Below are 17,844 nucleotides of genomic sequence, written 5' to 3'. Positions count from 1 at the left end.
GTACTCACCATGTCTGTTCTGTCAGTTATGCCTGTCTGTACTCACCATGTCTGTTCTGTCTGTCTGTACTCACCCGGTCTGTTCTGTCTGTCTGTACTCACCCTGTCTGTTCTGTCTGTCTGTACTCACCCTGTCTGTTCTGTCTGTACTCACCCTGTCTGTTCTGTCATTTCAGTCTGTCTGTACTCACCCTGTCTGTTCTACCTGTCTGTACTCACCCTGTCTGTTCTGTCATTTCAGTCTGTCTGTACTCACATTGTCTGTCTGTACTCACCCTGTCTGTTCTGTCATTTCTGTCTGTCTGTACCCACCTAGTCTGTTCTGTCTGTCTGCACTCACCCTGTATGTTCTGTCATTCCTGTCTGTCTGTACTCACCCTGTCTGTTCTGTCATTTCAGTATGCCTGTACTCACATTGTCTGTCTGTACTCACCCTGTCTGTTCTGTCTGTCTGTACTCACCCTGTCTGTTCTGTCTGTCTATACTCACCCTGTCTGTTCTGTCATTTCAGTCTGTCTGTACTCACCCTGTCTGTTCTGTCTGTCTGTACTCACCATGTCTGTTCTGTCATTTCTGTCTGTCTGTACTCACCCTGTCTGTTGTGTCTGTCTGTACTCACCCTGTCTGTTCCGTCTGTACTCGCCCTGTCTGTTCTGTCTGTCTGTACTCATCATGTCTGTTCTGTTCTGTCTGTACTGGCCCTGTGTAACCTGAGACCGTACTCACCCTGTCTGTTCTGTCTGTCTGTACTCGTACTGTCTGTTATGTCTGTCTGTACTCATCCTGTCTGTTCTGTCTGTCTGTACTCACCATGTCTGTTCCGTCTGTACTCGCCCTGTCTGTTATGTCTGTCTGTACTCATCATGTCTGTTCTGTTCTGTCTGTACTGGCCCTGTGTAACCTGAGACCGTACTCACCCTGTCTGTTCTGTCTGTCTGTACTCACCCTGTCTGTTCTGTCAGTTCTGTCTGTCTGTACTCACCCTGTCTGTTCTGCCAGTTCTATCTGTCTGTACTCACCATATCTGTTCGGTTCTGTCTGTACTGACCCTGTGTAACATGAGACTGTACTCATACTGTCGGTCCTGTGTGTCTCTATTCTCTACCCTAAAGCCTGTCTGAATAATATTAATTCTGAAGGTAAAATGACCCTGTCCCAAAACCACAGTGTGTCACCTACCTTACTAATGTACTACTATACTGCTTATGGCTTACAGTGACTTGGCAACCTAACTCTAAATTCATTCACAATTCAAATTGTGGCAATAGTACTTGTCAAAATACTTGTCATCAGCTCCCATTTCCAAATGATCCATTTCAAAGAATATATACCTTTTGACAGGTCTTACATCTGAACTGAAAGGCTAACTAATCTGTCTCAGATATTTTGGGAGGTATTAGATTAAAGGTATCTGAGCTTGGTGATTCAGAGGATACAATCTTGATGATGTCTGTGAGGTTTAAGAGGATTCCCTACACTTAGAAAGGAAGGACTTACACTTGACTGGCTGAACAGAATGTAATGGTTAGAATGAGAAACAGATCAAGACAGTGTTCTGAGATTGGGTTAGATTGGATTATTTAACTTGAATCATTCACTTCCCTTGATAATCCAGCCAACACCCATGCATAGTTCTTTGAGTAGGCCTTCCCGACATTAGACCTAAGTAGCAGACCAAGAGTAGAAGGGTTGAATCTTGAGGAGGGGTTGGATAGACGGTGTGAGAAGCAGGAAGTAGAGAGGGGGTCGTGAACGGTTTACCAGATCAAGAGTCAGTGAGCATTGTGGTGAAATCAGGCCAATCCCTAATTAACACCATCTGTGAAGGATTGGACCATTAGTCATCTGTAGCATTACAATGAGAAGGCCGTGTGTTAAAGGAATACTTCAGGATTTTGGCAATGAGGCCCTTTATCTACTTCCGCACAGTCAGATGAGCTTGTGGATACCGTTTTTATGTCTCTGTGTCCAGTATGAAGGAAGCAGTTTCCCTAGCCAATGCGAACTAGCATGGTATCCTCATTGCCAAAATCCCTGACATGTCTACCTTAGATCAGCCTCTCAGAATAGTACTAAAGACAAACAAGCAACCCAGAAAAGGATTAAAAACAGCCCATATTAACATACTGTATGTATTCTGAGAAAAGGCTCATGAAATTGACAACTTACTAACATCAGAAAACATTCATATTCTGTCCATCTCTGAAATATTATTTTAAGGCATTGCTGAGAGATCGTAGGTTGTGCTTATTGATAGTTGTTGGAATGAGGGGTACTGTGTGTGTCACGGTTTTCTAGTGGTGATGAAGAGTCGGACCAAAATGCGGCGTGGTAAGTGTCCATGGTAAATCTTTAATCAAGAAAGTACTGACACTGCATACAAAACAATAAACAAATGACGACCGTGAAGCTACAACATAGACAATCACCCACAAACAAACAGTGCAACCCAGGCTACCTAAGTATGATTCTCAATCAGAGACAACTAATGACACCTGCCTCTGATTGAGAACCATACTAAAGAAACATAGAAATGCCCCAAAACATAGAAAAACAAACATAGACTGCCCACCCAACTCACGCCCTGACCAACTAAATAAATACAAAACAAAGGAAATAAAGGTCAGAACGTGACAGTACCCCCAAAGGTGCGGACTCCGGCCGCAAAACCTTGACCTATAGGGGAGGGTCTGGGTGGGCGTCTGTCCGCGGTGGCGGCTCTGGCGCAGGACGCGGACCCCACTTCACCATTGTCTTAGTCCGCCTTATTGTCCGCCTCCGTGGCTTTCTCACCATGGCCACCCCTCTCAATGACCCCACTGGACAGAGGGGCAGCTCTGGACAGAGGGGCAGAAGCTCTGGACAGAGGGGCAGAAGCTCTGGACAGAGGGGCAGAAGCTCTGGCGCCTCTGGGCTGACGGGCTCTGGCGCCTCAGACTCCGGCAGCGGCGCCGGACAGGCGGGAGGCTCCGGCAGCAGCGCCGGACAGGCGGGAGGCTCCGGACAGGCGGGAGGCTCCGGACAGGCGGGAGGCTCCGGACAGGCGGGAGGCTCCGGCAGCGGCAGCGGCGCCGGACAGGCGGGAGGCTCCGGCAGCGGCGCCGGACAGGCGGGAGGCTCCGGCAGCGGCGCCGGACAGGCGGGAGGCTCCGGACAGGCGGGAGGCTCCGGCAGCGGCGCCGGACAGGCGGGAGGCTCCGGCAGCGGCGCCGGACAGGCGGGAGGCTCCGGCAGCAGCGCCGGACAGGCGGGAGACTCCGGCAGCAGCGCCGGACAGGCGGGAGGCTCCGGCAGCGGCGCCGGACAGGCGGGAGGCTCCGGCAGCGGCGCCGGACAGGCGGGAGGCTCCGGACAGGCGGGGAGGCTCCGGCAGCGTCGCCGGACAGGCGGGAGGCTCCGGCAGCGTCGCCGGACAGGCGGGAGGCTCCGGCAGCGGCGCCGGACAGGCGGGAGGCTCCGGCAGCGGCGCCGGACAGACAGGACCACCTGCAGGGAGGAGACAGAGAGACAGCCTGGTGCGTGGGGCTGCCACAGGAACCACCAGGCTGGGGAGACCCTCAGGAGGCTTGGTGTTAGGAGGCACCTGAAGGACCGGGCTGTGGGGAGCACTGGAGCTCTGGTGCGCAACCTTGGCACCACTTCCCCAGGCTGGACAACTACTCTAGCCCAAACCCTCCAGAGTGCAGGCACAGGTTGAACCGGGCTGTGGGTAAGCACGGGAGATCTAGTGCTTACTACACGCACCTCTCCCTTAGGCTCCACTCCCACATTTGCCCGGCACGAGCGGAGTGCAGGCAGAGGACGCACTGCACCCTCCCAGCGCCCCGGAGACACAGCACGCAGAGCCGGCGCAGGATAACCTGGACCAAAACTGCGTACCGGCGACCAGACCCGCTGAGCAGGCACCATACGCCCTGGCTCAATGCCCACACTCGCATGGCACTTTCGGGGGGCTGCCCTATAGCGCACCGGGCTATGGGCACGCACTGGCGACACCGTGCGCTTAACCGCATAACACGGTGCCTGACCAGTAATGCGCTGCTTATCATAAGCACGAGGAGTGAGCTCAGGTCTGCTACCTGGCTTAGTACCACACCTCGTCTGCCCCCCCCAAAAAAAAATTTGGGGCTGCCTCTCGTACCTGTCGCACTGCCGTGCTGGCTTCGCCAACCTCATCCTCCTGTAACCCTCCTTGCACTGCTCCATTGAATCCCAGGCGGGTTCCGGCACTCTCCTGGGTCGACCGCCCACCTGTCTATCTCCTCCCAAGTTGTGTAGTCCTGTGATGCTGGCAGCTGTTGTTGCTGCTGCTGCTGCTGTCGTCGCTGCTGTTTACCACGCCGCTTGGTCCGAGTTGGGTGGGTGATTCTGTCACGGTTTTCTAGTGGTGATGAAGAGTCGGACCAAAATGCGGCGTGGTAAGTGTCCATGGTAAATCTTTAATCAAGAAAGTACTGACACTGCATACAAAACAATAAACAAATGACGACCGTGAAGCTACAACATAGACAATCACCCACAAACAAACAGTGCAACCCAGGCTACCTAAGTATGATTCTCAATCAGAGACAACTAATGACACCTGCCTCTGATTGAGAACCATACTAGGCGAAACATAGAAATGCCCCAAAACATAGAAAAACAAACATAGACTGCCCACCCAACTCACGCCCTGACCAACTAAATAAATACAAAACAAAGGAAATAAAGGTCAGAACGTGACAGTGTGGGTACTGTGAGGGTCAGAGCCATCTGCAAAGGGCAGTCATTCTTATGTGCACACACACACACACACACACACACACACACACACACACACACACACACACACACACACACACACACACACACACAGCGTCAAGGTCGGTCAGAGACTGCGTCACATGGCACATGACTCCTACCAACTTTAACTGAATAAAATAAATCAGACTTTTTTTTCCAACCATAGAGATTAGATTAAATATGACCTGCTGCTTTCTCTTCTAAATGTCTCCGCTCTAGAATTACTGTATATTAGCACATTGTTGCTCTGACTTCATGGAGGTACACATTCTTGCTCTGACTTCATGGAGGTACACATTGTTGCTCTGACTTCATGGAGGTACACATTGTTTCATTTGACTTTGACCAAAGGTGATAAACATGGTGTAACATGCCATTGTAGCAACTGGCAGTTCTACTGTAATTATTTCAGTTCTACTGTCAATTTCATCATTTCACAGACCAGGATAATAAGCTCAGAGGACATGGAAATGGTATTTTATCCCAGAGAAAGAGAAGTGAAATCAATGTAAGTAACCCAATCTATGTTCCTTTAACTTTTAGTTCCGAGGGTATTGTCAGCAATAATCATATGCCCATAGAATGTCCACTGTTTCCACTGAAACGGTCTGCTTTAGGAAGAAGCCTCTGCGGGCAGACCACTCAGTACCATTGGCTCAAATGTAAATGTCACTGACATGTCTACCTTGGATCAGCCTCTCAGAATAGTACTAAAAACAAACAAGCAACCCAGAAAATGATTAACAACAGCCCATATTTGCATACTGTATGTATTCTGAGAAACAAGGCTCATAAAATTGACAACTTACCAACATCAGAAAACATTCATTTTCTTTTCATCTCTGAAACACACTTAGATCATTCCTTTGATGATGCAGTAGTATCTCTACATGGTTATAGCATTTACAGGAAAGATAGAAATGCAAATGGAGGAGATGTTGTTATATATGCCCAGAGTCATATTCCTGTTAGGCTGCAGAGGATCTCATGTCAGATGATATAGAAGTAATATGGCTACAGGTTAATCTATTCTCATATGAAGTTGCTATAGACCAGCAAGTGCTTAAAGTCACTATTTGAACAATATGTGTGAAATGCACGATAATGTATGTAATATCAACAGATAGGTATATTTTCTGGGTGACCTAAATATTAACTGGTTGTCATCAAGCTGTCCACTCAAAAAGAAGCGTCAAGCTGTGACCGATTCCAGCAATCTGGTTCAGGTTATCAGTCAACCTACCAGGATATTTTCAAAAAGAATAGGAACTAAATCATCCACGTGTATCGACCACATCTTTGCTAATGTGGCTGGTCTAAAGCATTATCCACACCCATCGGATGTAGTGATTATAATGTAATAGCCATATCTAGAAAAAAGTTCCAAAGACTAGACTTAAAATTGTGTATAAGCAACCATACAAGAGGTTTGTCAGGTACCCCAGGTAATCTCCTATGTCAAACAAGCATTGGTACCCCAGGTAATCTCAGGTTTTATTACATACAGTCGGGAGGAACTACTGGATATAAGAGCAACGTCAACTCACCGTCATTACGACCAGTAATACGACTTTCCCGAAGCGGATCCTGTGTTTTGCCCACCACCCAGGACAATGGATCGGATCCCAGCCGGCGAACCAAAACAACATCGCCGTAAAAGGGGCAGACGAAGCTGGAGGCGTGCATGGCCACATCCATCGGATGTAGTGATTATAATGTAAGGCTCCGGAGACGGGCACATCGCGCACCGCTCCTGAGCATACTACTCGCCAATGTCCAGTCTCTTGACAACAAGGTTGATGAAATCTGAGCACGAATAGCATTCCAGAGAGACATAAGAGACTGTAACATTCTTTGCTTCATGGAAACATGGCTCACTCGAGACACGCTATCGGAGTCGGTACAGCCAGCTGGTTTCTTCTTGAAGTGCTTGGAGAGACTAGTCAAGGACCATATCACCTCCACCCTACCTTACACCCTAGACCCACTCCAATTTGCTTACTGCCCCAATAGGTCCACAGACGACACAATCGCAACCACACTGCACACTGCCCTAACCCATCTGGACAAGAGGAATACCTATGTGAGAATGCTGTTCATCGACTACAGCTCAGCATTTAACACCATAGTACCTTCCAAACTCGTCATCAAGCTCGAGAACCTGGGTCTCGACCCCGCCCTGTGCAACTGGGTACTGGACTTCCTGACGGGCCGCCCCCAGGTGGTGAGGGTAGGTAACAACATCTCCAGCCCGCTGATCCTCAACACTGGGGCCTCACAAGGGTGCGTGCTGAGCCCTCTCCTGTACTCCCTGTTCACCCACGACTGCATGGCCATACACGCCTCCAACTCAATCATCAAGTTTGCAGACAACACTACAGTGGTAGGCTTGATTACCAACAACGACGAGACGGCCTACAGGGAGGAGGTGAGGGCCCTCGGAGTGTGGTGTCAGGAAAATAACCTCACAGTGAACGTCAACAAAACAAAGGAGATTATTGTGGACTTAAGGAAACAGCAGAGGGAGTACCCCCCTATCCACATCGACGGGACAGTAGTGGAGAGGGTAGTGAGTTAAGTTCATCGGCATACACATCACGGACAAACTGAATTGGTCCACCCACACAGACAGCGTGGTGAAGAAGGCGCAGCGGCGCCTCTTCAACCCCAGGAGGCTGAAGAAATTTGGCTTGTCACCAAAAGCCCTCACAAACTTTTACAGATGCACAATTGAGAGCATCCCGTCGGGCTGTAACACCGCCTGGTATGGCAACTGCTCCGCCCAGAACCGTAAGGCTCTCTAGAGGGTAGTGATGAGGTCTGCACAACGCATCACCGAGGGCAAACTACCTGCCTTCCAGGACACCTACACCACCCGATGTCACAGGGAGGCCATAAAGATGCTCAAGGACAACAACCTCCCGAGCCACTGCCTGTTCACCCCACTATCATCCAGAAGGCGAAGTCAGTACAGGTGCATCAAAGCAGGGACCGAGAGACTGAAAAACAGCTTATATCTCAAGGCCATCAAACTGTTAAACAGCCACCAATAACATTGAGTGGCTGCTGCCAACATACTGACTCAACTCAAGCCACTTTAATAATGGAAAAAATGTATGTAAAAATGTGTCACTAGCCACTTTAAACAATGCCACTTAATATAATGTTTACATACCCTACATTACTCATCTCATATGTATATACTGTACTCTATACCATCTACTGCGTCTTGCAAATGCCGTTCTGTGCCATCACTCATTCATATATTTTTATGTACATATTCTTCATCCCTTAACACTTGTGTGTATAAGGTAGTTGTTGTGGAACTGTTAGGTTAGGTTACTCGTTGGTTATTACTGCATTGTCGGAACTAGAAGCACAAGCATTTCTCTACACTCGCATTAACATCTGCTAACCATGTGTATGTGACAAATAAAATTTGATTTGATTTGAGATGTGAAAAAGATTTTTTGGTGGGATGTGTGTCATGAGGAACAACCTGATGCTGCACTTGAAGCATTTATGAAATTGCTTATTTTCCGCTTACTGATAGGCATGCGCCCATCAAGAAACTGACTGTTAGAACAGCCAAATCCCCATGGTTAGATCTATGGATGTCAGCCCTATGACAGAAAATCTCTATGGCTAAAGAGGGATGAGGCAAAGGGAATAGCAAATAATTCTGACAACACAGCAGATTGGACAAACATACAGTAAATTGTACAAAACTAAACAAAAAGATGAAGAAACTATACTATGGTACAAAGATAAATGATATAAAGAATGATAGTAAAAAGCTCTGGAGTAACTTAAATGAAATTCTGGGCAAAAAAGCTAGCTCAGCCCCATCCTTCATTGAAGCAGATGGTTTGTTCATAACAAAACCCTTTGATGTTGCCAACCACTTTAATAACTATTTTGTCGACAAGATTAGCAAACAGATTAAGATTAACAAACGCCTATTCATGCATAACGGACCAAATAATGAAAGACACACACTGTAGTTTTGAGTTCTGCAAAGTTGGTGTGGAAGAGGCAAAGGTCGTTCCGCTGCCCAACAATAGCAAAGCACTCTTTAGTGGTACAAACAGCTGACCAATCAGCCTGTTACCGGTGCTTAGCAAACTTTCGGGAAGAAATGTGTTTGACCAAATACAATGTTATTTTACAGAAAACGAATTAACAACAGACTTTCAGTGTACTTATAAGGAAGGGCACTCAACATGCTCGGCAAGGACACTGATGATTGGCTGAAAGAAACTGATAACCACAAGATTGTGGGAGATGTTTTGTTAGATTTCAGTGCAGATTTTGATATCATTGATCATAACCTATTGCTGAAAAATCTTCGGTGTCATGGACTTACATCCTACCTATCTAATAGAACACAGAGGATTTTCTTTAATGGAAGTATTCGGTTGAGTGCCTGTACCACAGGGCAGCCGGCTTGAGTAGCCTAGTGGTTAGAGCGTTGGACTAGCAACTGGAAGGTTGCAAGTTGAAATCCCTGAGCTGACAAAGTCCACATCTGTCGTTCTGCCCCTGAACAGTCAGTTAACCCACTGTTCCTAGGCCGTCATTGAAAATAAGAATTTGTTCTTAACTGACTGGTCTAGTTAAATAAAGGTAAAATGAAAAAAAAAAAAAATGTTTTCTGTTTTTACCAATGACCTTCCACTGACCTTGAATAAATCCTGTGTGTCTGTGTACGCTGATGACTCAACTGTACAGTACATACGACAGTAAAATAAATAACTGACACTCTTAACATAGAGCTCCAGTCAGTTTTTGAACGGTTAAACAGCAATAGGCAGGTGCTAAATATCTCAAAAACTAAACCTCATCTAGATGTATTACTGAATGTATTACTGAATTACTGTGACGATTGAGCAAGTTGAGGAGACTAAACTGCTCTGTGTAACCCTAGATAGCAAGCTATCACGGTCAGAACATATAGACTCAATGGTTGCTAAAATGGGAAGAGGTCTGTCCATGATAAGGCATTGCTCTACTTTCTTGACATCTAATCCACCAGACAGGTCGTGTAGGACCTAGTTTTGTCACACCTGGACTACTGCCTAGTTGTGTGGTCACGTGCGGCAAAGAAGGACACAGGAAAATTGTAGTTGGTGCAGAGCAGAGTAGCACGTATTGCCCTTATATTTACACAAAGGGCAGATGTCAGTGGTATGCATGTCAATCTCAAAGCTGGCTCAAAGTTGAGGAGAGATTGACTGCATCACTATTGGTCTTTGTGTGACTTGTTGAAGGTTTAAAGGTACTGAACTGTCTGTTCAACTCTCTGCCACCCCAGGTAACTCAAACTAGCAATAAAACCAGATTAAGAAAAATTATAAAAGAACACTTTACAGCATGATGATTATTTGCATTTATTTTGTATTGTATTATGTATTGTATTATGTATCGTATTATGTATTGTTGTTATGTATCGTATTATGTAGTGTATTATGTATTGTATTATGTATTGTTGTTATGTATCGTATTATGTATTGTTGTTATGTATCGTATTATGTAGTGTATTATGTATTGTATTATTGTATTATGTATTGTATTATGTATCGTATTATGTATTGTTGTTATGTATCGTATTATGTAGTGTATTATGTATTGTATTATGTATTGTTGTTATGTATCGTATTATGTATTGTTGTTATGTATCGTATTATGTAGTGTATTATGTATTGTATTATGTATTGTTGTTATGTATCGTATTATGTATTGTTGTTATGTATTGTATTATGTAGTGTATTATGTATTGTATTATGTATTGTTGTTATGTATCGTATTATGTATTGTTGTTATGTATTGTTGTTATGTATCGTATTATGTATTGTTGTTATGTATCGTATTATGTAGTGTATTATGTATTGTATTATGTATTGTTGTTATGTATCGTATTATGTAGTGTATTATGTATTGTTGTTATGTATCGTATTATGTATTGTATTATGTATTGTATTATGTATTGGTGTTATGTATCGTATTATGTAGTGTATTATTATTGTATTATGTATTGTATTATGTATTGTTGTTATGTATCGTATTATGTAGTGTATTATGTGTAGTATTATGTAGTTTATTATGTATTGTATTATGTATTGTTGTTATGTATCGTATTATGTAGTGTATTATGTGTAGTATTATGTAGTTTATTATGTATTGTATTATGTATTGTTGTTATGTATCGTATTATGTAGTGTATTATGTGTAGTATTATGTAGTTTATTATGTATTGTATTATGTATTGTATTATGTATTGTATGTTATGTATTGTTGTTATGTATCGTATTATGTAGTGTATTATGTGTAGTATTATGTAGTTTATTATGTATTGTATTATGTATTGTTGTTATGTATCGTATTATGTAGTGTATTATGTGTAGTATTATGTAGTTTATTATGTATTGTATTATGTATTGTATTATGTATTGTTGTTATGTATCGTATTATGTAGTGTATTATGTGTAGTATTATGTAGTTTATTATGTATTGTATTATGTATTGTATTATGTATTGTTGTTATGTATCGTATTATGTAGTGTATTATGTGTAGTATTATGTAGTTTATTATGTATTGTATTATGTATTGTATTATGTATTGTATTATGTATCGTATTATGTAGTGTATTATGTGTAGTATTATGTAGTTTATTATGTATTGTATTATGTATTGTATTATGTATTGTATTATGTATCGTATTATGTAGTGTATTATGTAGTTTATTATGTATTGTATTATGTATTTTATTATGTATTGTAATGTATTATGTAGTGTATGACCTATTGTATTATGTAGTGTATTATGTATTGTATTGTTTTATGTAGTGTATTATGTATTGCATTATGTGTGGTATTATGTAGTTTATTATGTATTGTATTATGCACTTTATTATATAGTGTATTGTATTATGTATTGTATTATCTATTGTATTATGTAGTGTACTATGTGTTGTATTATGTAGTTTATTATGTATTGTATTATGTATTTTATTATATAGTGTATTGTATTAGGTAATGTATTATGTATTGTATTATGTAGTGTATTATGTATTGTATTGTATTATGTAGTGTATTATGTATTGTATTGTATTATGTAGTGTATTATGTATTGCATTATGTCTGGTATTATGTAGTTTATTATGTATTTTATTATGTAGTGTATTGTATGATGTATTTTATGTATTGTATTATGTAGTGTATTTTGTATTGTATTATGTAGCATATTATGTGTGGTATTATGTAGTTTATTTTGTATTGTAATATGTATTTTATTATGTAGTGTATTGTATTATGTAGTGTATTATATAGTGTATTATGTATTGCATTATGTGTGGTATTATGTCGTTTATTATGTATTGTATTATGCATTTTATTATATAGTGTATTATGCATCGTATTATGTAGTGTATTATGTATTGTATTATGTAGTGTATTATTTGTGGTATTATGTAGTTTATTTTGTATTGTAATATGTATTTTATTATGTAGTGTATTGTATTATGTATTTTATTTATTGTATTATGTATTGTATTATGTACTGTATTGTATTATGTAGTGTATTATGTAGTGTTACGTAGTGTATTGTATTATGTAGTGTTATATCTATTGTATTATGTAGCTTATTTTGTATTTTATTATGTATTGTAGTATGTATTTTATTATGTATGGTATTATGTAGTTTATTATGTATTGTAATATGTATTGTATTATGTGTGGTATTATGTATTTTATTATGTAGTGTATTGTATTATGTAGTGTATTATCTATTGTATTATGTAGTGTATTATGTACTGTATTGTATTATGTAGTGTATTATGTAGTGTTATGTAGTGTATTGTATTATGTAGTGTATTATGTAGTGTATTATGTATTTTATCATGTGTGGTATTATGTAGTTTATTATGTATTGTATAGTGTATTTTATTATATATTGTAGTATGTATTTTATTATGTAGTGTATTATGTAGTGTATTATGTAGTGTCCAGGAGTCTGGACCCAGCTGATGTACTGTATGCACAGATAGAGATACTTCTCTCCAAAGTTTTAACGAGTAGCTCAGAAAGACAGACGATGGGTGGGTGGAGTTGAGTAGCAGCTGACAAACAGGTCTGGTAGAGAGAGGAGTTATTGCTCCTTATCCTAATGATAGGCCTATTGGTATTTTCTAAGGAGAGGTCCCACCTCTGACACCTGCACTAGGCCTGCATACAGGGCATTATAACTGAGGCTGAGCCAGGCAGATTCCACACTGCTGTTCACTCCTCCCCCACTAGGCACAAACTGATTGAAGTACAGTGGATAGCACATTATTCAGTCAAATATAAATAAGCTAAATATCTAACATTATATTACCATTTGAACTTTGCTGTGCTTTTCAATGGTTGAAAGCACAGTGAGGCATTTGGGTGACAATTACATTTTAAAAATCAGATATTGTTTTTCAATTGGAATTTTATTGTGCTTTCAGATGGTTGAAAACATAGTGATAACACACTGAACATTCAGCTAACTTTTGGCTGTCTTTTTGAGTGGCTGAATATAGGTTGTAATCTCATTGATCAATGTCTCAACCAAATATTACCCAGTTATCCACGTTGAAGTTGCGTGGTGTTCCTTGTGGGCCACCTTTCAGACCGGCTGGCTGGTATTGCTCTGCTTCCTGTGTTACACTATTGGGTGTTTTCCAGTATAGCATCAGTGTGTCACCAGTCATTATGTTAATATCAGCTCTAGTATTATTTTTAGGGAACTGGGCTGATACCGAGGACTTGTAAAGAGCAGTATCAACAACCTCTGCATCATCAAGATAGTTTTTTGTGAGGTGTTAATGGTGGGAGGTGTTAACCCATGTACCAGGTTAGCCATTGTTATGTAAATGACAGCTGAAAAGTACCAGTGTCCAGGGCCTTGGAGAGCAGGTCCACTGAGGTCATGGCCCAGAGAGATACTGGAGCCAGGCCGTGGAGGTGGAAACACAAAAGTCTGAGCCATTTGGGTAAAATACTGGGGTAAGTCCTTAGTGGAAATATGCCATATGTGGGATGAGATCTTATAGTATTATTTCTCTATTCTATTCCCTTTCTCTTTGATCCAGCTTTGCTATAATGAGCAGCCCAAAAAAGTGAAAAGAATTTCATTGAAATGATGGCAGTTGATGTACGCCTACAATTGTATTACAATAAAGTTATTCCTAGCTATATGAGCCCAAAACATTGTCTCTATAAAGTGAAGCAGCGCCCACAACTACCCTAGCTCCAGTGTGGGTAGGCGGGTGCTGCAGGGACTTGTCTGAGCTGTAAAGTACATCATGGCCTGAGGAGTAGGACCATGCTCCACCTCTGGCCATCTGCCAGACACACACAGAGAGAGAGGAGGAGTGTTGTACACACAGTGCTCTTTCGGGAATGCATTACCTCCCTTTCTACTTCCTAGATAGTGACAGAGAGACAAAGATAGCGTAAAAAGACACCATTTTTAACTGAGGATCGCTGAACAACCTACGACACACACACCTGCGGACATACTCATTATACAAACATGCAGTTGAGGATTCCTTGAGTCTGTCACCACCTCTGCCTCCTCTGTGACTCTTGGTCATGGCTGTAGTCGTTTGGGGAGTCACTGTGCTGTGGGTGAGGAACTCTGCAGTACCACAGTGGAATACAGGCATGTCTCTGGGGCTGGACAAAGACGCATCAGGCAATGTGTTGTTCTAATCCTGGACACTTGAACTTAACAGTTGAACTCACAAACCAGGGACTCTGAATAATTTTTCGGCTGCAGGATTTTTCCTTGGAAAAATAGTCTACTTTGAAAATGTCTAAAAGTCAGATTCATCTCAATGCTCCACTGGTGGCAGTGGGACCGTGGAGAAGACACAGCGAAGTAAGTACTTGGGTAGATTAGTCACACCTCTGACAGAGGTCTCTTCTTTTGATTGTCTGAAGTATTAGGACTAGAGTAAGAATAAAGGGCTTATTGTCACCGAAGAGAGTTATTGGGTTGAAATGTCAATTTACATAATATGTACATACACTTTTCAAATCACATTAGTGACAGGAATGTCACGAGCTGAGAGAGGTTTCGGTTGACATTCTTGCTTCGCAGCTCAAAAGTATCTTAAATGTCACATTAGCCACTAGACAGGAGGCTAAGCATCGCAAACTATATTAGGCCTACACTATTAATTATTGGAACAGAACCATATTACACTGTTGAATAATGCAACAATTCACAAGCATGTGTGGACAATTAAAGTAATTTTTCTCGTCTGTAGGCTACACTCAATACATTTTAGCTTCAAGACAAAAGCACAGAGTTACTGCTAACAAAATGTCTTCATCAAGTAACGTTAGCATATCAAAAATGAATGATTTTAACCCTCTCATATTATTATAAAGTACAGTAGGCCTACATTACAACATCACAACAAACCAGGCTTCAAGAAGACAAGGACCGTTGTTTGTAGATTTAATTCAAAGAGCCCATTCACTGAACTTTTTTTTAGATGAAAAGCTTGGGTTATTGCCGGTTCAAATCCCGGTCAGTATTATGGAATACTACCATGTTGATTGTTCCTTGTTCATTTAGTGGTAAAGGCAATATACTGTAAATGTCTTTGTGCCTTTAAAAATCCTATAATGTATACATATTCCAGTTGTGTTTCTGACAGTTGACTGTTCTGTATGTAGACAATGAGGATGTCATGTGTCTCTGAATATTTCAGCTGACCATAATGTTTTGACAGTGTCATCGTTTTCAACAGTGTGTTTTCCAGGACAGTGATATTTATCTTTAGGGTTAGTACTAATTTGTACTGTTTGCATATGGCGGAGGACTCATACTCACTCTGGACACTCAGATCATATAGTACTGTACACAAATTGGTTGGTCATGTCAGCCTTGAGTGAGTGTGTCTTTTGGATTCTGACATCTTTTGAGGCCGGAATTCTCATACTTTTGTGTTATCCAGACTGAGGTCTGTTAAGATACTTAGTACCAACCCTAATCAACTTCTCAGCATGTGAAAGGGTGAGGGAATAATATTACATGTTAAAGCATTCTTTACTTTGGTGTGTTGACTATGAAACAGGGTCCACTTCAACCAGGGAGGGGCGGATTAGTTCACACAGATGGAATCTGTTAAAAAGTCCAGTAAAATGTTGAAACTCTGAAATGAACGATGCCAAAATGCCTTTAGGACGTTATAGTCCTACATAACATGTCACTGCATCGTACTTGATGCTGCATGGAAGATACAGCATTTTCCATCTTGATGTTGATGAATCGTGTGCTGGCAACCTGCCTAGACTGAGCATGATGCAGACCATCTCCTAGCATATAGATTTACAACCCAACGAGACTCAGACATGCTGACCTACTATCATTTTGTTGTTGCTATTGTCATGGAACATTCTCTTAAACAGTATCATCAAAGGGAAGAGAGCTGTGGCTCAGACAAGACTCTCTGTGAGACGGGACGTGTATCTCCGTTCAGGCTCACACGCCAGGCCCTTCAATATACTGTACCAGTTTATGTTTATCACACTGGTGATTTATGTATCTGTTGCTCTCGGAGATGTAAACAGTCTTTTTTTTAAAGGATTATTCCACTGAAAGATTCATCTCACTTCTGAGGGGAGGAAAACAATGAGTGTGTGTTTCCGCAGGGCCAGATGTGCAATGCCATGGAGAACTAATGTGTAACAAATGAATTATGTGATGGTTCTATGAAATAATATTTTATAGTAGAAAGTTCACACAGTCAGTCCTAAGACTCAGTTTGTAGTACAATGGGAACACATCCCACGCTGACGCTGATAGAATACTGAATCGAGTTTCATTTCCACTTCATCTCATTCTCCTCTCTACAGACCACAGATTTATTTGAAATGATTGAGAAGATGCAGGTAATGTATTTTGGATCTCTTGCTGTTCCTTTATTAACTCATGTTTCTAAGCTAGGCAATGTACACTAACCAGTGATTTAGTCTCTTTTACTGTAAACTCTGCTTTTCTGGCTCTGCTCTCCTGTAACAACGGCTTGTCTTACCTGTGCTCTGTACTGGAGGTTAGCAGAGCTGGGACAGACAGTGTTGGAGAGGAGATGTCTGGACACGAGCAGTGTGCCTGACTCTGGACAGCCCCTCTCCTGATGCTTATTCCCAGACCCTCAGCTAATTGCCTAACTTCAGAGAGCCTCTAATAACCCCCTGTCCCCTGGCCTTTGAAAACTGTAGCCAGCCTCCATGCACAAACTAGAGGAATACAGGTTAACATTACAGCAGTTTATTACTTATCATAATGCAAAACCGTGTTTGATACAGTACATTGGTGAACAGGGTGTGCTTTTTACACTGTCTGAACGTACATTTTTATTACAGTGTCATATAAAGAAACATATGACGTTATTGTAAGAGCTGTAATACAAAGTCTGTATGGAGATTGTATTACTTCTCTATTTCTAATGTATTTCTTAAGGATTATTATTCATAAACATATACATAATATTTGGGCTTGGGGATACTATATATGGGCTTGTGTTTTTATTCTGTATGTATGTTGACATAGTTATGTATAAAACAATTTCTTTGAACAGAAGATTCCTCGTCAGTTTGTATATCAGATGCCCCAGGGATTCTGCTTCTCCTCAATAACAGATCGCATATCAACGCATCAAACTCACAGCAGCAACTATCTGCTCCATCATATCAGACAGACTCACAGCCCTTTACCCATAGGTCTGTAGCCAGTATCTGTGCACACTCATGGACAGTATGGGAATTTCAGGCCACGTACTGTTCGTATGCCAAGTCTGTGTGACACAGCCCCAAAGGTGTTATTACTGCTTCCATGCCTTTCTGTCCAGATAGCTGTTAACTGGCTGCTCTGTTGTGCATCTCCCTACCCATCCCTCTCCAACTCCCCACTCTGCATCCCTTTGCTCTTCTGCTGTCTGTATAAACATATGGATGGCTTTGTAACCTCTTGGTCTGTTGATAATATGATTAGTCCTCCCTGTACTTTGTTACTTCCTCTAAA

At 41.7% G+C, this 17,844-nt stretch overlaps 1 protein-coding gene across 10 annotated transcripts in view; it reads left to right on the top strand.

The window, feature by feature from the left end:
* Positions 1 to 17,844, top strand: part of LOC112216171 (rap1 GTPase-activating protein 1) — a 103,169-nt gene that overhangs the window by 65,699 nt on the left and 19,626 nt on the right. For 7 of the 10 annotated variants that reach the window (XM_024375957.2, XM_024375960.2, XM_042299520.1 and 4 more), the window contains one exon: positions 16,677 to 16,712. The exons of 1 other annotated variant lie outside the window; for it this stretch is intronic. In XM_024375957.2, the coding sequence (XP_024231725.2) occupies positions 16,695 to 16,712 (18 nt within the window). In that variant the 5' untranslated portion in view covers positions 16,677 to 16,694. Of the gene's footprint in view, positions 1 to 14,070; positions 14,689 to 16,676; positions 16,713 to 17,844 lie in introns of those variants that run through there. 2 more of the 10 variants (XM_024375962.2, XM_024375963.2) reach the window with 2 other exon arrangements.

This window comes from Oncorhynchus tshawytscha, linkage group LG16, assembly GCF_018296145.1.
Source record: "Oncorhynchus tshawytscha isolate Ot180627B linkage group LG16, Otsh_v2.0, whole genome shotgun sequence".
Taxonomy (NCBI): domain Eukaryota; kingdom Metazoa; phylum Chordata; class Actinopteri; order Salmoniformes; family Salmonidae; genus Oncorhynchus; species Oncorhynchus tshawytscha.
Note: the sequence above shows the minus strand (reverse complement) of the source record. Positions and strands in the feature narration are given on the sequence as shown.